Raw genomic sequence first — 24,652 nt, 5'->3', positions numbered from 1 at the left:
GACCCAAACGTGCAAAGAATGAACATTGCATCCCACCCAATCTAATAACCCACCCATTACATTTATACTGTGTGACTATTATAACTGTACTAGATTCAAAATATACAAAAGATATTCTGAAATTACTTTCTCTTATGTTATGGTGATCCACCTTATCCAGCCATCCACATAAGTTATAATACATTCATAATTTAGCTATAAATGTGTTATATATATATGTGTGTGTGTGTGTGTGTGTGTGTGTATGTGTGTGTATATATATATATATATATATATATATGTATATGTATATATGTATATATATATATATATTTATATATATGTGTATATATATATATATATGTGTGTGTGTGTGTATGTGTGTATATATATATATATATATATATATATATATATATATATATATATATATAATGTATGTGTGTGTATACATCAGTATTGGTTTTCGACGTGATAAACCTATTGTTAAATTATCTAGCTAAACTTTTAAGTTTTAATAAGCACATAAGGGAACACTTATTTAAGCCTGGGTTTGTGTATGCATTAAGTTTGATTTGCCATAACTCCATTTTCTCCAGCAATAAACCAAAAGGACCTCCCCCTCACAGTTTGTTTAACTTGGTCTATTACTTTGAATCGAATTTTGGGTTGGAAAGTAAGAATATGCCTAGCAAGGGCATTATCTTCTTTTTGTAGCTTAATACTCCTCTGATGCTCATAAACTCTGTCCTTTAGTTTACGCTCGGTTTTCCCTAATATAAAAAGATGGACAGCATTGACACACGGCTAAGTACACTACTCCCTTTGAGATTCAATTAAATTTGCCTCTAGTGCACAATTTGAATCCATTAACCTCAATATTAACCCCCAATAACATTAAGTAACAAAATGAACAATTGCCAAATTGTGTCATGCCTCTATTGACTGTTAAGGGATTATCTTGTTGTTTTTTCTGCAATAATTCCTTAAAACCTAATCCCTTTCTCCACACTATTTTTGGCGGTGATCCCAATTTACACACTAGTGTGCTGTCATCATTCAATATGGTCCAATTTTTCATTATAATTTTCCTTATCATAATCTAGGGAAAACCTCAAAATACAGGCTAAATTAAAATTGACCTTACTTTCTTGTTGAATACATCCCTGTGTTACTGCACAAATGCTTGCGTCACTAACATAAGAGAAAGTAATTTCTGAATATCTTTTGTATATTTTGAATCCAGTGCAGTTATAATAGTCACAGTGTGAATGTAATGGGTGGGTTATTAGATTGGGTGGGATGCAATGTTCATTCTTTGCGCGTTTGGGTCATTAATTTAGTAAATGTACAATTTACGGTCAATCTTTTAGTATGGCACAATTTTTGATATATGCTAATATGTATTTTGAGAACAACGTAACATACATATATAAAGGGATGGATCCTAGACGACGTGTGTTTTATAGATAGCATTCTATGAATTTATCATTGTACTCGTAACATTTTTGTTTTCAATCTGGTGTAATGTTTTTGTTTAAGTGAGTAGAAGGAAATAGGGTTGCTGCAATTTTATATACAAGTGTTTTTTAAACATAGGTCGGTAACAAAAGCAGTTTAACTTTATGAATGAAATATTATGCTTTTCAGTAGTCTATCTTTGAGACACTTAAGCCCTTGAAATTTTTGGCGGGGAAGTTTTTAAATAAGTGGTTTGAATTGTAACTGACATTGTTTGGCTTTTATTCTGAAGAAGTCTAACCACTGGGGTTAGACTAAAAATGTGGTTTATTTTAGAGTTTTAATAAATTAAGTTTTCTCAAGGAGTGACTGCTTTAGTGAACATCTGTGCAAGTTTGTATTCAAGTGGATTGTATTAGTAGTGGTACATTTACTGACATCACTTTCTTTGTCTTTAAATTTCCAAGTTTCCTCTTACTTGAAATAAGTTTAAGTCTCCGGTTACAGATCAATACTTGTGACTTAAGCCCTGGATCAGATTTGTATTTAACTGGGATTTCTTGTATTTCTGTGTTTCATTTGTCATGAAATGTTTTGCTTTTGTAAGTTAATGCCCCTTTTTTGTTTTACTGTGTCAACTGTAATCCTTGGCATTTGTAAATTTCTTCATGTGTGCAATATTTACATGTCTTGTATGTTGTAATTTATAGCTTTTCTCCCAAAGTCTCTACTGAAAATGATCTCTCCCCAGTTTACCTTCACTGAGTAGTAAAATAGTTCTGCATGGGTTATTTTGGCTAGAGAAGGAATTGCAATATGGGTTTCTGTGCCACTCAAACTACAGCCCACGCAGTTGGCATCTGAACCATGGACGTACTTTCCAACTGTCTCTGCAGCCAGCTGTGTTGAAATGTTTATCTTGACAATGTAGTAACTGTCTCATATTTACTGACAACCTCCTACTGCTGAAATGTAGTGTCTGTGTGTGTCTGACACACACACACACACACACACACACACACACACACACACACATGCATACAAACAGTGTCTGCGCGTCACACGCAGTTTGCGCGTCTCTCACACACGCAGTCTGCGCGTCGCACACAGTCTGTGGAATCAAAGCTCTCACATAAGATTACCACATTTAGCGAACAATTTGTCAGTAACAGACAGCACCACAGTATACCTATTTAAACCAATACAGACCTACCTAAACCACAAAGGCCTCCTAAATGTAGCTCAAGATAGGAGTACTTTCAGCAACCTTGTAAACACTCCTGTCATAAACCTGCATCTAAGACACTAATGTCTCAATTCAAAAGCCCATACAGCAAACCTTAACACCATCCAGTATGTTAGACATAGGTGACTCCATAATGAAACAGTGATGCACTACTCATGCTGTGCAAAGAGAGAGTTGTGGTGTTTTGCCTTTCAGGAGCTAGGATTCGCTACATCACATATGCCCTCATGTTCTAGCACAAACAAGTACATATATGGCAGTCCTAGTATATTTGGAAGAAAATGACTTGAGGTGTACCCCCCTGGACTAAATGGCAAGACCTGATTAAAGGTCTCAGAATATGTATCAGTTTGTCATGGACATAGCTTTGAGCCGCATTTTGCTATCACATAGAATGATGCCACAAAAAGAGCAAAATATTATGGATTTTAACAATTGTCTTTGCTTCTGCTGTCATTCAAAAGGGGTCCAATATATGTCAGCATGGGAGGAGATGGTTGACTGTCCAAACTGCCTTGCCAGAGATGGACTACACCTCTCTCCCCAAGGCTTTTGTATATTGGCCAAAACCTTGTCCACATCATAGTGCATTTTCCAGGCAATCCCCAAAACCATCCAACACAAAGCAGAATCCAGCAAACAAAGGTTTTGGTGATTTATGCTTAGAGCCTTGACAGAAGACTCTTCTCCCTACAGGCATTCCATACCCTGAAATGCAATTATATATGCAGTGTCTCCCTACAGGCATTCCATACCATGAAATGCAATTATATATGCAGTGTCTCAAGTCCATAGAGCACCTAATCACTCCAAGGCTTCAATGCTTACTATGCATTCAGGTTCACTACACTAAATGAGGGCAGTAAAGGTGGGGGTGTGTCTGTATCCAGTAAACACTGCTGTCTCCAGACTCCTTAGACAGGTGGATGACCTGGAGTGCCTCCATATCCAACTTAATAGCTGCATAGAGACATCTGCCCCCCCCCCCCCACAAAGTAAATACAATACTAAATTTAGAAATAAACCCTGATGGTGCAAACCAAATATAAAACTGACTTTACAACAGGAGAAATAACTCATTGCATGTTTAAAAAATGTGAATTCCAGCATGCCAAAACTGCTGTTAAACCTGGAAGGGAACTCCAGTCCCCAATTTTAAACAAAGCCACATATGAGGTAAACATAGCCACCCAGGCTAAAGACAGCCATAAAGCCACCTTATGCATAGCACTGCATAGTGCTAATAGTAAATGATACCACCTCCTCAGATTCTGAGGATGTAGCCAGTCTACTAGTGGATAGATTTAGCTCAAACTTCTCCTGCACCTCTTCCCTCCCTCCATGATTCCCAGATCAGATACCCACATCTGTACTACTGCCCCAAATCTTCCAAGAGCAAGTCCTCCAGGCATTCTCCAAGGCCAAGAGGTCTGCTTCTATGGGGTCAGGTAGCATACTAGGGTACGTACTTGCTATCCTGAAACTATACCTGTCGAACCAGTCTACAGAAATTCAATATCTGCTTTCAAACAGGCTATGAGTTAGATAAATGTAGACTGCAACAATCCTCATCCTACATAAAGCTGGGGTATCAAGTGAGACGAGTAATTATAAAGCTATAAGACTGAGCCTCATCTGTAAGGCTATGGAAAGGAACAAGGAGATTGGCAACTTGCAAAACCTTGACCTAAACCAGCATATTTTTTTTTCAAGTGCAGATGTTACCTTCTCTTCCTGGCAGACTTCAAGAATGTTACTTAAGCAATGGATGAGGGGAAAATAGGTCCATACCACATATCTAGATCTCACTATGGCATTTGACACCATTCCACACTCTTTGTTAATAAACTCATCCAGCTAAATGTTGAACCCTGTGTAACTCTATGGATAGAAAATTTGGCCACAAGTAGAACCAGGGAATTAAGGAGGGTGGATCCATCTCTGTCAAAAGACAGGTCACCAGCATTATACCGCAGGCGGCTACTTGGACCACTCTTTTTGCTATTTACTTTTTTGAAATCAAAGCCATGTCTGGCTTATGACTCGTCAAGTTTCATGACGGACTGTAATTCTCAAGGGGAAGAGACAAATCCTGCCAAAATATGTATAATAGTATCCTTTGATGTCTTCTGTAAATATATTGACAGCACAACCACAAAAATCAATCCACTAGTAGTTGAGGGACCTGGAAACCTATGTAGTCGGCAAACTGTCCTTTGATCACCATGTGTCCACTATTGTAAGAAAGTCCAACTTAATTTTGCAGCTTATTAGTAAGGGTATTACTTGCAGGTCCAGAGATGTGATTGTTACACTGTATTGGGCACTTGTTAGACTGAGCATTGAGTATAATGCCTATTTTGATATGTGCCTGTCCAAACTCTTGACGCAGCTTGAACACCTACAGCATTTTCACACCAAAAATAAAGGGTATATATCATAAGGACTGCACTGATTATCTCAAAGCTTTTGTTGCTATTCTTAGCATCCTACAAATTGCTGAGGGTTGACCTCTGCCTGCTGTACAGAGCCTCAACAGATGCACACCCACAAGTCCAATGGTAGCTTGAAATCTTAATCTCTCTTCTGCAACATAAATAGAACATGTAGGGGGGTTAGATATGTATAGCAGTGATTTCCACTCCTTTGCAAACCTCTTCCTCTCCACATAAAGTGCTTCTTACTCCATTCAAATGTAATCTGGATGAATGCAAATTCATCTTTGGAGTAACACCAGTGTCCCTTATAGAAAAGGATATGTAAATATGCTGCCTGCTCTGTTCCTATTTAAATTATACAAGAAAGAAACTTCATGGGAATGTATGGCTAGGCTTAGAAAGAATCTCCAGGATCAACGGCCTAGTAAGAAGCTACAAAACTAATCTTATTTGTACTGAAATGCGATGTCAGACAAAGGTACAGTGGAATTTTGGGAGGTTTAAAACGTATGGATTTACTCATGACCTTGCAGAGCTGCTGTGCTGGAAAGATTCGCAGAACATTAAAAATACTTCTGAAATCCATACATCTCCTAGCTATGCAAATGTCAAGTTTGACGTGGGACATTTGGCAAAATCCACAGTCAGAAGAATGATCTCTTGGAACATCATTGTGATTTATGTTTAACACTACCTCAGGTTTTTCTTCACTGTTTAACAAAACAATTTGTCAGAATATACCAGCACAGATGCCGAATGTAGTCTTCAAGCCAGATTGGATATCAAGATACTTAACCAGGAGGGAGAAGATGAATTAGCTGGCAGAATTGAAATGCCAGCTCTACAACTTGTGATAGATGGACTGTTTTATCATAATAGGTGAATGTGAAAGTCTGTTGAAGTAAGCTAGAAATGCATAGAAATTGAGTCTGTCTGTCACTTCTGCATGTTGTCCAGCTATAATGCTGACTGCAAAACATGGCTATCCCTTGCAAACTTGTATTCCTCAGCTATGTTTCCTGCACAAGCATGTACGCTCAAACACGTTTGTGTATGTATGATATAGATGTATACACTCTTCTGTCTTTTGTATATGAAGGTAGACCTTGGGACTGGCCTTGAAGGGACTAAATATCAAGGGCTGGGTGATCCCAAAGAAGCTACAGGGAGAGAAGCACTGAAAAATCTTAATTGATCACTGCATGTTATTTTGAAAACTCTAAATGGGGTGCAGGGGACTCTGCTAAAAAAATTGTTTGATGCTATGAATTAGTTATCTGAATTTTTTTCTTTCTTTCTTTCATGTACATTCACAAGTTACTAGCATAGATGCTGATTTTTTGGTTAAATGCCGTGTATACAGACCAAAGACTGCTGACTTCATCTTTATTTATTTATTTATTTATTTATTTATTTTTTAGGATCAGCAGGCGCTTGGTAGCCCAAATACTGACAGTGGAAATAAACAGCTGCTGAGGGTTTATCTTAGAGTGAGACCATTTTCCAAGGCAGAGCTTGAGAATGATGAATCACAGGTTAGTATAAACGTTCCCAAATGCAATAAATATCTGAAATGAATATGAAATGCTTGATCATATTACTTGGCTTTATATCTTGCATTTTAGAAATGCTGTTTTTGTCAAAACTTTTTTTGCTCCTTGTAGGAGGCTATCAACTTTTTTCAAAATTTTACTTGTGTTATTGAGTAACATTTTTGCTGCACTAGAGCAGACATGGTATAATTTTGAATAATAACTCAAAATGCTGTAAATTTTGCCCATCCCATGAGATCATAGGATATATGTGGCAAGTCAGACCAGGGGCCAAGCATGCCTTTCTAATACCAACCCACAAGATCTACCACCTTTTGTAAGGAAGATGCCTGTGAATCCTGGTGCAAATTTAAGGGCATGCTTCCAACTCCAAACTAAATTTGAAGGGTGATAGAGAATCTCATTGCTTGACATGTGGGGGGGGGGGGTTATTCCAGAACAAGGTGGAGTGCTGGGTGAGGAACCTCTTTTTCCATCTAGTTTTACTTATTGATGACTGTTTAGGTCTTTGAGGAAAAGGAGCTTGATAATTGGGCATCTTAAAGACATGGCAAGCTAGGCACAGGGCTTCCCTTGGTAAGATAGACTCCAGTCTTTTCTGGTAGTGAGGGTTTTTGAGACTAGAGATCCTTTTTAGTTGGGAACCTCTGCATTTTTTAAAGTTAGCCACATACATGCTGAAGGGTTATATTCAGCAACTGCTCTGACTAGGGCAGAATATAGAGGGGCAATGATTTCCTTATTTTTAGATGATATCCCTTGACAGCTAGTTATGAAAAGTAGGATTTCTTGCTAAATTTGCCACATGGTAGACACATGAGTTGACAACTCCTTCTCCTCTGACCATCTCCTAGATCACAGATTCCTATTTCAATGCAGACAGATACAAAGGTTATGCTTCCTGAGAGGGATGATGCAGCATTTCTTAGTGTCTAGTTTGAGCCCTTTATCTATGCACCAGGAGTTTACTTAATTTTGGAGGGTATATTTACCCAAAGGGGATTTAACCACACACACCTTTGATATCAGTTTGGAAGTTGATAAAATAGATGCCAAACAAAAAGACATTTGGCACAAATCCCTGGGAGATGTCACCAATCATCTTCTTTCTGTGGAGGCATTGGACAGATGTGTATTCCGTCCTTAAGCCAGTTCCCTATCCCTCTTACTACATGGGGATTTATGTTTGAGGCTGTCAACTTGCAAACAATTTCATCATGTCGTATGGAATCAAATGCCTTCACCAGACCAAGGTAGGCAGTATGGATGGTGTAATCACTATTTCACAGCATGAGCAACTTCAAAGAAGCTGGCACAATTCAGCAAGCAGGACCTGCCAAATTACAGCATGTCTGGTTTAATCAGGTTTTTAACGTCATGATTTATGAGATCTGTAATGTGCCCCATGGCTTTACAAGACTTATAAGGCTGATGGGTCTCTAGCTTCTTGAGTCCATGGTGGGCTTATGGAGGGGAATTATTACAGTAATGCACCAGAATTCATGGACATTGTTTAATCTAAGCCTTGCGCGTTTGGAGAGGGTATCGGCTAGCACGTGTTAACAGTGTTAGACAACCGGACATGTTTGGGCAAATAGAGGAAGTGTTCTTGGTCTTTGAGAATACTTTAAGAACATGTTCCTTGGAGATAGCAGGGGAAGGGAGTGACTTAATTTTGAGAGGCAATGGAAGTTTCATGGGAGAAATTTACTATAAATTTTGCTAAGCCAGAACAGCACTGAGAATGATTTTAGTTTTTTGACCTTACAGAAGTTATTTTTCAGTTGTTATCATTTGCTTCTGTTAGTTTTAATTTGTTTGATATTTTACTTACCTTCAGTTATTTTCCATTTTCTGGTAAAGTTTTAATATTGATATGATGTGATGCTCAGCCCTATGAGACAGTTTCTTCCTCTTGTTTTGGAGTTTGTTTATATAGTCAGTCCACCAGATGCTTTATTTTTACATCAATATCCTATCTGGTTTTGGAAGGGACTGTTAGATCAATACAGTTATCTAAAATGGGCATAAAAATAGTTTGTGCAACTGGCTGCATGATTGGGATCAACTCCTCACTCTGTCTTGTCCTGGGGATCCAGATAGAGCAAATTAGCAATGAAAGAGGAAGATTGATTGAACTGAATGTGTACTTGAGGCTCTGTGAATACCTTCTCTCAGAAGAACTGACAAGATTTTACTGATATATTATTTGTACTATATACATTAACTTTTCATTTCGTTAATGGGTCTTTTGCTAGTTGGGGTGCAGGTGGCTTGCCTCCCTGCAAAAATGGTTGCTAAGTTTACACATTCTAGGATTATGTCCCGGAGCATGTATAATTTTCTGCTCATACTGTTTTTTTTTTTTTTTTTTTTTTTTTTTTTGACTGTTATGACTCGATCAAATGAATTAGATCAGCTTTACAAATATCATGGAAATAGATGTATGAAACAAAAAAGGGGTGCATGGATTTGAAGATTTATTAAAAATTATTCCTGGTATTGTTACTGGTGCTAGGGTCTACAAAAAGAAACTACACAAAAATCTCTAAAAGATGGAGATGCAATTTAGTAGTTAAAAAATAAAACAAGCTAATTGGCCAAGTAAGATGCATGGAGTTGTTGTGTCTTTTGGCTTTTCCCAGTTAGGTGTCGCCACACGGAATTCTGGTCCGCTAATGATTGGTAGTTGATTTTTACGTGCCGAGTTACCAGCATTGTCGCCTCACAGTAAGACGCTGTCCGGTTCGATTCTCAGCTAGAGCGTCTTCTGCGTGGAGACGTACATGAATGGGTGTACCTTCGTTGAAGGTTGTGCATCAGGGCTGGTAACTCTGCACATAAAAATCAACTACCAATCATTAGCGGACCTCCGCTGTGGCGACCCCTAACATTGAAAAGCCGAAAGACACAACAACAAATTTGCCACAAGTTGGTCAAAGGTTAGGTTTATAATTACACAAGTTCCCAGTCCCCTGACTAGTGAAGCAACTTTTAAGGGCATTTTATTGATAATGTAGTTACCCCAGGGTGGCGGGGGTCTGTCATATAATAGAACTTCCAAAATTTTGAACAACATATGTTTGAACTTGGAAGTTTGAAATATGACATCAGTGAAACCTCAGAACAGTGAATTTTTTCCCAGGGAATAAATTTGCTGTTCCGAAAAACGCACACAACACAGACACACTAAAAACCTAATAAACCCACACTACACCTTACATACACAACTATCTATGCACTAGCCTTAACCCTAACCCTAGTGTCAGTCACATTTGCACACTTGCCTTACCCGCACCCTAACCCCAATGTCTGTCACACTTACGACACTTACCTTAACCCAATTCGTAACTTTCGCACCACAGTACAGAAAATGTTGAAGCCGTGGAAACAGCCAACCAAATTCTTTCCCTGGGAAAGAATTCGACTTTCCGCGGCTTCGACATTTCTGTTTTTCCAACTTCCCTGTTCGAACATGCAGTATTCGACATTCTAGACTATCGATTTAAATAACTGGTACCTGGGTGGAAGACATCCCAAAATGTACTATAATGCATTTCTTGGTACTGAATTTTTTAAGTCATGGCTTTTGCACCAAGTGTTTGTATTAGACCTTCCTGAAAGGTATTCTCATCTTGGGGGGGGGGGGGAGATTCAATGATTTATCCTAATTTTGCAGTCATGTGCACATGTGGTTAGCCCGAGGCTTTTGACATTGGCTTTGGCACCCGAGAAGTAGATGTTAGAGGAGTGAGCCTAGCACAGAGCCCTGGGGCACTATATTGGTGACTGGCCTTTTTGTGGAGGTGACCTGTCCAAGTCTAGCCTTCTGGGTCCTGTCAGCAAGCTAGCTATCCAGCATATTATAAAGGAGTTTATACCTAGCTCTAAGTTAACAATGCCGGAGTGGGTGTCAAAGGAAAAATAACTTCAAAATGATCAACACACGGCAGGTTCAGGTTAAGGCACTTTAATCTTGCAGCAAGGAGACAAAAACGTGCTAATACAGAGTTTGTCTAACTATAATCACGAAGTGAAACTATTTTTATACATTTCTTACAAGGTATTGCCTACTAAGCTGACATAATAAATCACAAGTTCTTTCAATATTTCACAGCAGCTGTTTGTCCATGATTTTCTGCTGGCATATCAAGTTTACAAAAAACTTTCTAAGAAAAACAACGTGGCCTTGATGACCACCAGTCTGATACAACTTCTCACTATGCAGTGTTACCATTCAAGGTACTATGGCTAATTCGAGCACAAAGCAAGTACAGATTACAGTTCATTTCTTCAAGCAGTCTTTGTTTGATGCATCTGTTCTTTTCCGCAGCTGTGCATGTTCTCATAACACGAACAGGGCTGATTGTTCATATTCAATCACATTATAGAAAACAGTATTGTTCTATTCATTCACTATTCATTCATTTTCCTGACCTAGCAGATAATCACCTGCTTCTCAGTACATTTCCAAAAGGCATAAACATGAATTTTGCTGTGCTAGCAAATACTAGTCAGAGAGCATCTTGTGAAAAAGCATCTTATAATTTCATACAGAATTAAGCTGTACATAAAATAGAATGAAATGTGTTAACCCTTTCGGCTTCTAATAAGCACTAAACATATACATTAATACATATTTTTCTAACATTTCCCCCTGTTAATACTTTTTATTCTATTTTCAAAAGCATAAACAATTGCTGCTTCTCCTAACCTCTTTCTGTTCAGAATTTGCAGTTGAGAGTCATTCAGTTTAAACTTATGAAAGTGTTTCACTCTTCAACAGTTCTTCAATTTCAGTACTTTGATATAAAGTCTCAGAAACTGACATGTCTATAAAATCTTTGATCAATCTTTTCATGCAGGGAATACCACAACAAACACACACTCCTAATAGGAGTAATCCCACACAAATGGCAATCAGGACGTTCATTAGGATGCTACGCCACCCCCCAAACAAATTCTGGAAAAAGTCCATCAGTGGGTTTGGGCCTGGTTTGGTCATGGCCGACCCTTGCTGAATCACCTCAAGATGGTCGTTTATCTCATGCTGGTCGTCAGGAATATACGAACAGCACTCCTCTTTTATTAAAGCGCATGTACCACCTTTTGCCGCTAGGGTGAAGTAAAGAGCCATGCGGTTTTGAAGCACCACAGTTCTCATAGCGTTCAGTTCATCAGTCATTAATTCGAGAGCAGAAAAAGTTGCATTACTCATTACTTCAAGAAGGTTTGGACTGTTTTCTCGGCTCCCAAATCGATTTCACTGCGCCATATGCAGGGGCTATACCTGCCCACGATATAATAGTATCACTCAAGTCCATGTGTGTCAGTTTATCTTTGTTTTTCACGGAATTCGTCCCACTGAATTTTCAGGCCTTCTGATTGGATTTCTGGTTTTCTTGGTGATCTCTCTGACATTTCGAATTTTTCCTTGAGGCAAGACTGCAGTGTGTCGTATGGCCGGAACCAGGTAACCCAAAAAACAACAGTTTTCAGGTAACCATTTGTATGCCTTTTTCCCACAAACAAAATAACAATTCTCTACTTTAGTATTAATATACACTTGCCCTGCATGAAACATTTTCTTATCAATAATAGTTGTTTTAAAAGAGCAGGATTACGTTGCATCTCATCAATAGTCTTATGGATCGACTCAAGATATGAGTCATAGTTTGCATCACAGATATAACCTGCATTATTGGCTTTGGTATAACATTTGTAAGGAACAGTCACATTACAGTTACTCCAACCTACCTGAACAGTATCATTTTTGCAAAAACATACAATTCCCTTTGTGTAACAGGCAGGTATAATGCTATTTTGTCTTGTGATTTTACAGTCGTAGTATCAAAAAGCAAATTTTCTCAGGTCTCATTGACCACTAGGGAGACAGCAGTCATTAATAATCCCCCGTATGCTGTTGGTATAGCTGTGCAGATCCAGCAATTCGAAACATTAAAAGTTTCAGCATACACATATTTAATTGCTTGATAAGTGTTAGTTCGGATGCCAGTCTATGAATGATTCACGTTTATTCAGTTCAGCTCATGTGGCTGGAAAATGAAAAGGCCACAACAAAAAGATTAATGTTATCAGTATGGCCAACAGAATGATAATGCAATACTTCTGAGGTTATTCAGCATTTCTATTTGCTCCGTATCTGGTCATTTTGTTCTTGTGTAACAAGTTTTTTTCCAGTTCAAAAGTTTTTAACTAATTTACAGTGTGTCAGATGAATCCAGGACGCTCGATCTGCGATCTTGACTGCAGTGGGTGTTGACTGTAGCACTTGGTACGGCCCTTCCCACTTCGGTGTGATCCAATTTCTTTTCTTGATAACCTTCACCCAGACCCACATGCCTGGGACTACTGCTGCTTCCGATGGTCTGGTTTGTTCTTTATCTGAAACAGAATTTAACTGCAAAAGTTGTTTATTACTTAAGTCATCTCATATATTCTGCAAGTGAACTGTCAAGCCTCCTGGTCTCCAGGCATGAGGTTTCCACTGAAGTATATAATATGCCCTCCCAAACAGTATTTCAAAAGGAGTTAACCCCTTTGCATTTGGAACAGTTCTCATGCTCAGCAGTGCCAGAGGCCGGCAGTGCACCCAGTTCTTCTGTGTCTCACTAATCAATTTCCTAAGTTTGTTTTTCAAATCCCCATTATGCCTCTCTACTAATCCTGCAGATTGGGGGTGGTATGCACAATGGTTCTTTAAGGAAATTCCGAAATATCGGCTCAACTGTTGTATGGTTTGATTTACAAAGTGTGCCATTGTCACTGTAGATCTTTTCCGGTATGCCAAATCTAGGAATAATTTCTTTAACAAGCACTTTTGCAACAGTAGCTGCATCTGGATTTTTGGTCAGAAAAGCTTCCACCCATTTGGAAAACATATCTATAATGACAAGATAATATTTCTTATTTTCACATTTGTTTAGTTCTATGAAATCCATACAGATAGTATGGAATGGGTATGGTGGTATTGGAAAACTCCCTTGCTTAGGCTTCAGTGCCCCTTGTGCATGATGCCTGTTGCAAACATGGCATGCTGCACAAAAATTTTTTGTGTAATTTGTAAATCCATATGCAGTGAACAACTCTGTTAACTAACTGTACCATCCCCCCTGTTGAGACATGGCACTGCCTATGGCTCAACAAAGCTGCATATCTAAACAAGTTAGATGGCAAAATTGGTTTTCCTTCTTGGGAGATGTACAGCCCTTTCTCAAGAATTGCTCCTCGTTTTATCCATTTTTGTTTTTCTACATTTGTAGTATGTGTCTGCATTGTTTTTAACATTTCTAAATCTAAAATCTCAGAAGGTTGTAATTCCTCACTCAAAAGAAATACTTCTGAAGCTGAAGCTGCCTGCTTTGCAGCTGTATAAGCTCTCGCATTACCTTTTGAAATCCTATCCTGTTGCCTGGTATGAGCTACACATTTACAAATAGCTACTTTCTGAGGTAACTGAATAGATTTTAACAAATCTAAAATAAACTGCGCATGATTAATCGGTTTACCAGTAGATGTTATCATTCCTCTATTTTTCCACTGTTGTGCAAAAACATGTACAGTAGAAAAAGCGTACTGGCTGTCAGTAAAAATGTTCACACATTTACCCTTTGCCAAGGTACATGCCCTTGTCAAAGCAATCAATTCTGCTGCTTGTGCAGATAAGTTGTGTGGTAAAGACTTTGCTTCTAAAATCTCAGTATCAGAAACTACTGCATACCCCACTAGATTCTGTCCTGTAGGACCCCTTCTGCATGAGCCGTCCATGTAATATGTCACCTCGGCATCATCCAAGGGAACATCCGTTAGATCTTTTCTAGGCAGTGTCTTTTGCTCAATCTCCTGCAGGCAACTGTGTGGTGTGCCATCCGCAGGGGTCGGGAGCAAGGTAGACTGGTTTAAAGTTGTACATCGTTCAATTGCCATATGAGGTTGGCTCAAGAGTATAGTCATACAGGAAAGATGTCTAGCAGGAGAAAGATATGCTACTTTTTCTTGCAGTAAAATAATTGCGACTGCATGAGGCACTCTCAATGTGAGAGGGTGGAACAACACTACTGAGGCCGAAGCCTGTACTGCCATTGCAGCTGCAACTACTGCTTGTACACAGTGGAGCAGGGATCGTGCCACTGGGTCCAACTGTGATGAATAGTAAGCTATGGGGCATTGCTTATCCCCATGTTGCTGTGTTAACACTGATGTAATGTAACCTTGCATACAATCTACAGTTTGGAAAAAACATTTATGATAATTCGGTAATCCTAAAACTAATGAGGATGCTATCAGTTGTTTCAGTTTGCAGAAAGCTGATTCTGCTTCTGGTGTCCATTGCAATAAATCTTGTGCTGCTATAGGCTTCTTGTATATTAAGTTGGTCAATGGAGAAGACTCAAAGGCATAGTTTGGAATCCAACTCCGACAGAAATTAGTCGTGCCCAGGAAGGACATCATTTCCTTCTTGGTAGTCTGTTTGGGTGCTTGTAAAATTGCTATTTTTCTATCTTCATCTAATGTTCTGCCTTAAGGATATTACATATCCCAGGTATTTAACCTGCTTTCTCCAAAGCTGCAATTTGTTTTTGTTTACTTTATGTCCTTGAGTGGCTAGAAATTGTAGTAATGTTATTGTATCTTCTCTGCATTCTTGCTGGGTGGGGGCTGCCAGCAGGATGTCGTCTACATAAAGTAAAATTTGGCTGCCTCTTGGTGGGCTAAATCCTGCCAAGTTGCTTGCCATCTCCTGTGCAAATATTGTTGAGCTTTCACAATACCCCTGTGGTAGTCACGTGTATGTATACCTTTTCCCCTGAAATGTAAATGCAAACCAATGTTGGCTGTCAGGGTGTATCGGTATCGAAAAGAACGCATTGCTAATATCTACCACAGAAAAATACTTCTGTTGAGGCTTCAAATCATTGAATAGGGTGTGTGGATCTGGCACCGTAGGTGCTCTAGGTATTACCGCGTCATTTACAGCTTGTAAGTCTTGGACCATACGCCATTCTCTGTTTGCTTTCCTAACCGGAAATAAGGGTGTGTTACATGGTGAATCGGGAGATTCTACCAGTACTCCTTCCTTAAGTAAAGCTGCTATTATAGGTTTGATTTCTATCTCTGCATCTTTTTTTAAGGGGTACCGTCTCTTCTGTGGTCTAAATGCTGATTTTGGCGTAATAGTAACTGGTCCTGCTGTACAAATTAGTCCTACATCTGATTTCCCTGTTGACCAGAGTTTCTGGTATGCTCTATAAAGCTTTTTCTTCCTCTTCTAGTAAAAGTGCTAATCAGCTGTCCTCGCTAGACTGCAAGTGTACAGCTGGGTGTGTCTGCATTATCCAATTTATCTTCTGCTTTTTTACTCACTGTTTTGACAATTCTGTTTTTCCCACTTTGTGACTTTTCTCCAAGATCTGCCCATTTCGCATTCTTGTCTTTAGTTAAACTAACGTGGTAATCGATTAGATTTATAAAGTGCAAAGAATTCCTGGGGCAATGAACAGCTAACTACACTGTTCCCTTCTGTGTCCCAGTACAGATTACGTAATACTAATTTGTTTGCATGGTTTTTAAACAGTTCTTGCTCATATTCCTTATCAAGTCCTGGTGTGCTACAATAATAGAGTACAGTGCAACAAATGCTGTTTATCAGTGTCAAGGGAAGGGGGACTTACTGATGGCTACGTTCATCAGTACTTCGGTTACTGCCCCTGGACCAGTCGTAACCAAGTCCTGGCTGTACCAATAAAATGTTTCACCCTCCGGTCGCACCACAAAAGTATCCATTTGTCACTGTGCTTCCATACCCTGCATAGGCGGTACTACTGCTATGCCAAATATCTGCATAAGATCTCTGCCCAAAAGGTTCACTGGGCATTTTGCAGAAACAACAATTTTGCTTTTCTGGGTCATCCCTGAAAGAGTCAGTTATTGCTGTGTTATGGGAGAATGGCTCCTGATACAGCTGTCCATTAGCTGCTTTCACTAATATGTAATCAAGTGATTCTGAATTTTCTGGTAGTTTGGAAGGATGTATCTGGGTTCGTGAAGTCAATAGTCACACAGGAATTTAACTTTTCTCTCCCCTCTACCAGAAGTGTAACTTCCGGTTTTGTGTGTGCTAAATAGAGCTCTAGGCTCAATAATGTTAAGTCCACAATTTCACTTTCTTCACCATTGGTGATTTCTTGTACTTCCTCTATTTCTTCTATCACATTCTTTATTCCCTCTATCACATTTGTATTTGTCTTTTCTTGGTTATTCCCTTCTAGTGATTCTTGACCATCATATAGTCAGTACTCACCCTCCTTATCTTCCATGGCTACCTTCTTGTTTTGCTTGCAATCTCTTGCTAAATGTTCTCTTGCTAAATGTCCTTTCTTTCCGCACTTAAAACACTCACCCCTTTTCTTTCTCTCTTCAAACTCTTCTGACCGTTTTTCAGATTGTTTGTTTCCCTGGGCATTTTTCTTGCCCTTTTTTCCGGACTGTACTACATAAACTTCTGCTCAGTCTTCTACAGCAAATACTTGAGCTTTCTTTTTCTTACTGTTAAAATGCCTTTCAGCATGCCTAGCATATTCAAGTAGTGACTGTAATCTACTTGTACGATGGTCTACCATGTGCTTTGTAATAAAGCTGCTTATAGGCAAACTACTGCCTTTCAAACATGCATTCTTTAATTGCTGCTCATATGGGGAATCATATGTTTGATCTTCAGGTACCTGCGTTCCACAATGGTTATTAAAATACTCTAATAATCTAGCACAATATCTGTCAACAGTTTCACCTTCCTGTTGAATGCATTGATTAATGCAAGTCCAGTCTGCCCTAGGCTTCCACTTCCCAGAGATTGTCTGCTAGACCTTTCACTCTGTTATCCAGTTCTGCGTTGCTATGTGGGTGTGGCTTATGTTCTGCGTCATGGGAATTCCAGTTGCCACTGATCATGTGCCAATCTGGACCTACAATCTGTCTGACTACTGTTTCTACTTCACAATTTAAATGATTACTTAACCTCATGCCCTGTAAGTATTCTAAGAATTTTCTAAAATTAACTTTTGGATGGGGAATTCCCTCTGTGGCTTTCTGGATGTCTTCCGGTGTCCACGGTCTATATACTAGGAGAGTCAGGTCCTGTCCTGCCGGAGGATTTGGTACTTCTATGAGTGGACATCTCTTCACTCATAGCTCGTGAATTTTTATTTCATATAACTCTATCTCCTCTTAGTTACGTGTTCGAGACCTAGTCTCGATGGCATCTCTAACATACGGTCTTGGCTTTGCGGTAACAGCTGGGTATAGCGGAGGTGGACCAGCTTGTCCACTCGCTTCATATTCTGGTGCAGGAAGTGGAGGGAGTGGAGAGGCTGATGCTATTACCAAATTATTGTCTTCTTTATCTAGAAACATAGCTTTTGAATTATTACTTTTTTGCTCCCTACGGTTTGCTTCCTCAATCCACCTGTGTGCCTGAGGAACACCCAATTGACGTTGCTTCTTTACCTGACCTTTTGCATCAGCTTTAAGCTGTTTGACAAGTTTAATAAGCGAGGATTTTTTCTAATTTGCCATTAAATTCATATTTATTAACCCATTTTGTATAGTATCTAACATTGTCGGCACACTGTAATTGCATATATTTTGCATCTTCGGTTAGCGGTGGTTCTTGGGAACTTTTTGTGCACTTATTACCCATATTGTTTTGATTGTTAAAAAATGTTACATAACCCTTCTTATTCTCACGTGGTACCAAGATTTTCTGTTTCACAGTTTATCTAGAATAACTGTCTTACCTATTCTGTTTCTCTGATCTATGACAAGACTGCAGTCTTTCTGTCCCTGACTTGTACAAAACAAATGTCCTGACAGATATTTCCAATCAAGTCCCTGATCTAAAACAGAAAAAAGGTAAATTTCACCTTACCTGAGCCTCCGTGATTGACCCACTCCTGGTTCGTACAGTAACTCGTCCTGCAGTCGCAGATCAGAAAAGTGGCTGTCCTCTTTTGAACGACAATTCAGTCGGAAGTCTTTCAAAGCAGAAGAACCGATGTTGTTTCTTCCCCGTACGGTTTCATGCCACCTGGCCCATCTGACCTGAGGCGAAGTGAGAGTTTCCGGTCCGGCGGACCAATCTGTCAATGGAAATTTAACTTCAAAATGATCAACACACAGCAGGTTCAGGTTAAGGCACTTTAATCTTGCAGCAAGGAGACAAAAACGTGCTAATACAGAGTTTGTCTAACTAGAATCAGGAAGTGAAACTATTTTTATACATTTCTTACAAGGTATTGCCTACTAAGCTGACGTAATAAATCACAAGTTCTTTCAATATTATTTCACAGCAGCTGTTTGTCCATGATTTTCTGCTGGCATGTCAAGTTTACAAAAAACTTCCTAAGAAAAACAACGTGGCCTTGACCACCGGTCTGATACAACTTCTCACTATGCAATGTTACCATTCAAGGTACTATGGCTAATTCAAGCACAAAGCAAGTACAGATTACAGTTCATTTCTTCAAGCAGTCTTTGTTTGATGTATCTCTTCTTTTCTGCAGCTATGCATGTTCTCATAACATGTACAGGGCTAATTGTTCATAGTCAATCACATTATAGAAAACAGTATTGTTCTATTCGTTCACTATTCATTCATTTTCCTGACCTAGCAGATAATCACCTGCTTCTCAGTACATTTCCAAAAGGCATAAACATGAATTTTGCTGTGCTAGCAAATACTAGGTCAGAGAGCATCTTGCAATTTCAGAAGGCATACTGCAGTTTGAACAAGTATCTTATAATTTCATACAGAATTAAGCTGTACATAAAATAGAATGAAATGTGTTGACCCTTTCAGCTTCTAATAAGCACTAAACATATACATTAATACATATTTTTCTAACAGTGGGGTATTCTATTAAATACCTTAGCCAGATCTAGGTAAGTAGTATTGCACATTTTCCCCTCTTCCATTGCCTTGGTGATGTTTTCAAAGAAGTCCACCAGATTCAGTAAGCATGACCTTCCCTTGACAAAGCCAGACTGGGATCGATCCAGTGTCTGAAGGCCTCCTATATCCTTGTTGATTATTTCCATGACTTTACAAATATGACTGGTCAGACTAATGGGTCTGTAGTTTCCAAGATCTGTTGAATGTTCTCCCTTATAAAGGACGGGGGTGACTGTTGCAGTCCTCTTCATGTGGCACAAATCCTGTTTTAAGAGTATAGTTAAATGACTCCAGGGGTCCTGATGAGTCCTATTTTATACTGTTTGCAGGCATCCTGGGATGGTACTGAGGCTCAAGTGAGGCAGTGTTTCTTAGCTTTAGTGGGTGCAGCCAGTACATGCTCCCTATTTATAGCTGGAATGCTCCCTATTTAAAGCTGGAGGGGTTATGTTTGAGGGTATTGTTGGGGATGAGAGGAGAGTAATGTTGGAACTGAACCTGTCCATTAACAGGTATGCTATATCGCCAGGCTCGTCTAACGTGGCACCATTACTCCACCAGTTCAGCACATTGCTGTGTGCTGCCCTAGACGTTTCTGACAGCTGTAGAAGGCCTTATGGTTATCTTTCACCTGGGAGGATATCTTTACCTCAACGTTGGCTTTGCTTGACCCAATTAGCCCTCTTAGTTGCCTGTTTACTTTCACGAGAGAGTTTTTACCTTTATGGGAATTGTCCTTCCTGACTTGCCTTTTTTTTATTTTTTTTTTATATATCCTCTCTAATCTGGATGCCACCAGGAAGATTTAGTTTTGGGATTACTTCTGGTAGGTACAGCAGTCTCTTTGCAGCCATTGACATGGTTGTACAGAATTTCTGTGAGCAGTTCAGCATAGGCTGATATGTTTTCTCGAGGTTTGGAGGGGCATTAAATTTTGACAAACCATCACTTAACTGGTAACTTGCCTTGGAGTAGTTCCCAGCTGTTACTGGTTTTAAATGAGATTTTTGTAGTTTATTTTGATTTCAAGAGACTGCTTTATGGTCTGAACTCACCAGGAAGGATGAAACATTGGAAAGGGTGCAGTGTTCTCCCATATTTTGAGCATGAAGTCTAGTATTATGGAGCCTCTAGTGGGTGTATTCACTGTTTGGTTAAGGTTGTTTATATTTATGAAGTCCAGGGATCTCTGTGCCTGTAGACTTGAGTCCTTGTAGGAATCCCAGTCCTATAGAGGGGTAATTGGTCTCCCATGAGTAGGGTGTTTGGTTGGATGGTATGTGTCTCCAGTAAGTCCAAGTATGCATTGAGCTTCTTGGGACATGGGAGGGTGACTTTTTTTTTTTTTTTTTTATATAGCTGGCTAGGATGTGGTATGGGAGTTTCTGTGATCTGCACGTGGAGGAACTCCAGCACCTTTCTTGTTTGATCACACTGGAGGTATGGTTGTTATTGATGTATATTGAGACAACTCTGCATTTAGCCTTTGACTGTACTTCATTGTTCAGCTTTTCCTGGTTAGGGGTCACCACAGCGTATCACCTTTTCACTCATGACTGGCAGTGGAGTTTTTTATGGTGTCAAGTTGCCAGCCCAGCACCCCACCTTCCACAGAAGGTGCACACACTCACACCTAGGGCCAATTTAGAGTGTCCAATCCACCTACAGCGTGTCTGTGACCACAGGGAGGACATGCAGACTCCACATAGAAGGCACCCCAGCCGAGGATCGAACTGGAGAACTTCTTGCTGTGAGGTGAACGCTAACCGCTGCACCACTGAGTATAAGAAGGCACTGAAACCTTGTATTGCCAGCCTACTCTGTCTCTCTAAACCATGTTTCAGTAACTGCACAGGGGTATTCTTCAGTATGAGGAGGGCCTGAAGGGAGTGTATATATATATATATATATATATATTTTTATATTTAGGCTGCTGACATTGAGCTGTAACACCTTGATCTATTGAATTGATTTAGTAAGACTAATGTAAAAAAATGCCAAAATCTACAGGTAAAAAGAATGTTAATGCAGCAAATTTAGATCAAAACAATACCTAGATAAGTATTAAGACCATCTGGAAAATAATTTGACTTTTTGTACTCCCTCTCTTGTAGCACTATCAGAATTCATTGAGAAATATTGGCATCTGAAAAATCAAAATATCTAATAGGTGCAGTATTCCTGCAAAAAAAAAAAAAATCCTGATAATCAACATGACTACTGCAACTTCAAAGGTATTTGAAACTGTACACATCCAAAAAAATGGACAAGGCAAACAATACACAGAAGAGAATGAATTGAATATACTGAAAAACAGTTTAGTGTCATAGAAATATATTGGATTGAAAGTGAGATGAGCCTATCTTAAAAGTGAAGGGTGAATAATTTAATTGTTGATAAAAGCGAAACTACAGAAAGTGTACAAGGCATGCAAGACCCAGAGTCTTAAGGCTGCTAAAAGTACACAGTAATTGGGAGCCTTGAGAGAGATCAATATGAAGAAACAAATAAAATTCAATACTTGGCAGTTAAACTAATAGCAAATAGTCTTACTGCAAAAATGTAGAATAAAAGATTAGGGAATGTCATTGGAGAGAATTTTAAAGCAACTATGTTGAGATGTATCACTATTGGAAGAATATAGAAAAGGGAGCAGCAAATCATTAAAAACTCTTGGACATAAACACAGCACATAAAGCCTGATCCGTTTTAATGTTTTTACACTATCTCATCAGCACAGTCTGAAACTCTGAATTTATATAGGAAATGCAAAGAAAGTATAAAACAGGCAGTTTATTGATCACACCCGCCCAGAAAAGGGGAATATAGGGAACTGGGATAGAAAAACTGTAAGAGCACCACACAAGAATAGGGTTACCACCTGTCCCACTTTGTGAAGGACAGTCCTCTTTGGACAGTTGTGTCCTGCAAAGAAATAAAAAAAAGGCAAATGTCCTGAGATTTTAGGACAAACATATTTCCTATATTTTATGTAAAAGTTGCATAAAACAGTTATTCTGTATCTGAAACGCCTAAATGCTATAAGAAATAGAATAATCAACTAAAATGCTACAATAAGCAGCTTTTATTTGGGCAAAAAAAGTGAAGTTCTCTCCTTTGTACTGGCCGTGGGTATGTTTTGCCCTGCAAAATCTGACGTTTGTACCAAGTGTCCCACTTTCGGCATTTGAAAAGGTGGCAACCCTACACAAGAATAGAAGCATTTATCTGTGAAGGTCCTGTTTGAACATGATAAAGATGATTCAGAGGTTAAAGAATATTAAATGCTGATCTAGAACATATGAAATGGAATAAAGCAATGACTAACAAAATTTGAGAGGCTCATAAATAACTTTAAGCCAAGATATAATACTCTACTTCAATCTAATGATAGATCACCGGTCAAATATTTTTACTATCCTACAAATTAATTGACCAACATCTTGCCTAACTAATTGTATTCCAGAATCCGTGCAGGGTTTATATTCCTCTTTCTAGCCAGACCCTTCTGCACATGTTAAGGGACCTCTAACTCCTTTTCTTTTCACAGATCTTCATTGCTCAACCTGATGCTCTTGGCAAGTGTTGCAGGAAAAGGATAAGGCAGAAGTAGAGGCATACTAATGCGGGAGCAGAGGGTGTGGTACACCCTAGATACAAACCGTAATGGGGTGCAACTTTTCCTTTTAAAGCTGTTCACATTTTAAATGTGAAAAGCTTAAACTAAAACCAGATCTGTATGAGTGAATACAAGCAACCTGTTGCACGCTTCTGTTCTGCGTTTCATGTGGAATTTAAATCTGTGTCTGCGTCCAATCCACTACTCTGCCTAGGGCCCATTTTACCATGATCTAGCTCTGAAGTAAATTCTTTGTTCTTCCTCAGATTTGGAATGAACTATGGACAAGACCAGAGAGACCTGTGGTTATTTTTAAAATTAACAGCAGCCTTCTGGTTTTACCATAGTACAATGCTGTAGAGTTTTGCAGTAGGAAAACTGTGTTTTTCTTTTCTTAGCCCAGAGAACAGACTTGATCACAGCAAGTGAATCGGACAGGGCTTTGTGGACTACTGGACTGAAAGTAAGCATATATGCGTGATGTGTGTATGTTTGCATTCGTTTAAATATTTTGAAACTGGATATATTTTTTTCTCCATTGTGCTCTTCTGCTTTCTTTTTGTTTTGGTGGGGGATAGCTAGCTGGCCTGGGGGTTAAGGTAAGTTGCCCTTTCATTTGCTCTTTTGTTAAAGCTGGTAGGTGAATATTTTGTGTTAAGAAATTGGAATGTTGTTTTTACTCTTACTTGCGGAAGGGGTGGTGGTGGCCATGTGTGTATGGATGAATGTGACTTGTCCTTTTCACTTGGTCAGTTTAAATTCCACCCTTAAGGTGCATTTGTCTGAGCAAGTCTGAATATTTATGTTTTTTCTGGGGGGGGGGGGGGGCAGGTTGGCATGAACTAGACTGGCTAGTGTGCATTTGTGTGAAATTGATTTTTTGGAGGTACTATGGGAATCTATCTATTTCATTGCTCAATTTAAAGTCTGGTATTGAGGGCTGGCTAGTGCACATTCATGCAAAATAAATTGTAATGTATGTTTTCTTCGGAGGATTGTGGCTAGCTGTGTTAATGAAATAACTAGTGCTCAGTAAGTCTAGCATTAATGGCTAGTGTGCATATGAATGAAAAACTGGGATGTTTATAAGAAATGCCTTTAAAACTGTCCCCAGTTTTATGGAATGTATTTAATATGTTCGATCTGCAAGTTACTGTCATACTGTTTGCTTAGCTTATAGTTTGCCTTCACATGACTAGTGTGCATTTGCATTAAATATGCTGCAGTTCTCTCTCTGTGAGTGTCTCTCTCTGACTGTGTGTGTCTCTCTCTCTCTGACTGTGTGTGTGTCTCTCTCTCTCTGACTGTGTGTGTGTCTCTCTCTCTGACTGTGTGTGTGTCTCTCTCTCTGACTGTGTGTGTGTCTCTCTCTCTGACTGTGTGTGTGCT

General features: G+C 39.1%; 1 protein-coding gene across 1 annotated transcript in view; it reads left to right on the top strand.

Annotated features, from left to right (window-relative positions):
• Positions 1-24,652, top strand: part of LOC122797103 (kinesin-like protein KIF20A) — a 220,387-nt gene that overhangs the window by 112,383 nt on the left and 83,352 nt on the right. The window contains exon 3 of the mRNA XM_044065901.1: positions 6,546-6,659. Coding sequence (XP_043921836.1) covers positions 6,546-6,659 — 114 coding nt within the window. The remainder of the gene's footprint in view (positions 1-6,545; positions 6,660-24,652) is intronic.

The sequence above is a fragment of the Protopterus annectens genome, chromosome 3.part0, assembly GCF_019279795.1.
Source record: "Protopterus annectens isolate FY-2018-M chromosome 3.part0, PAN1.0, whole genome shotgun sequence".
NCBI classification, from domain to species: Eukaryota; Metazoa; Chordata; order Ceratodontiformes; family Protopteridae; genus Protopterus; species Protopterus annectens.
Note: the sequence above shows the minus strand (reverse complement) of the source record. Positions and strands in the feature narration are given on the sequence as shown.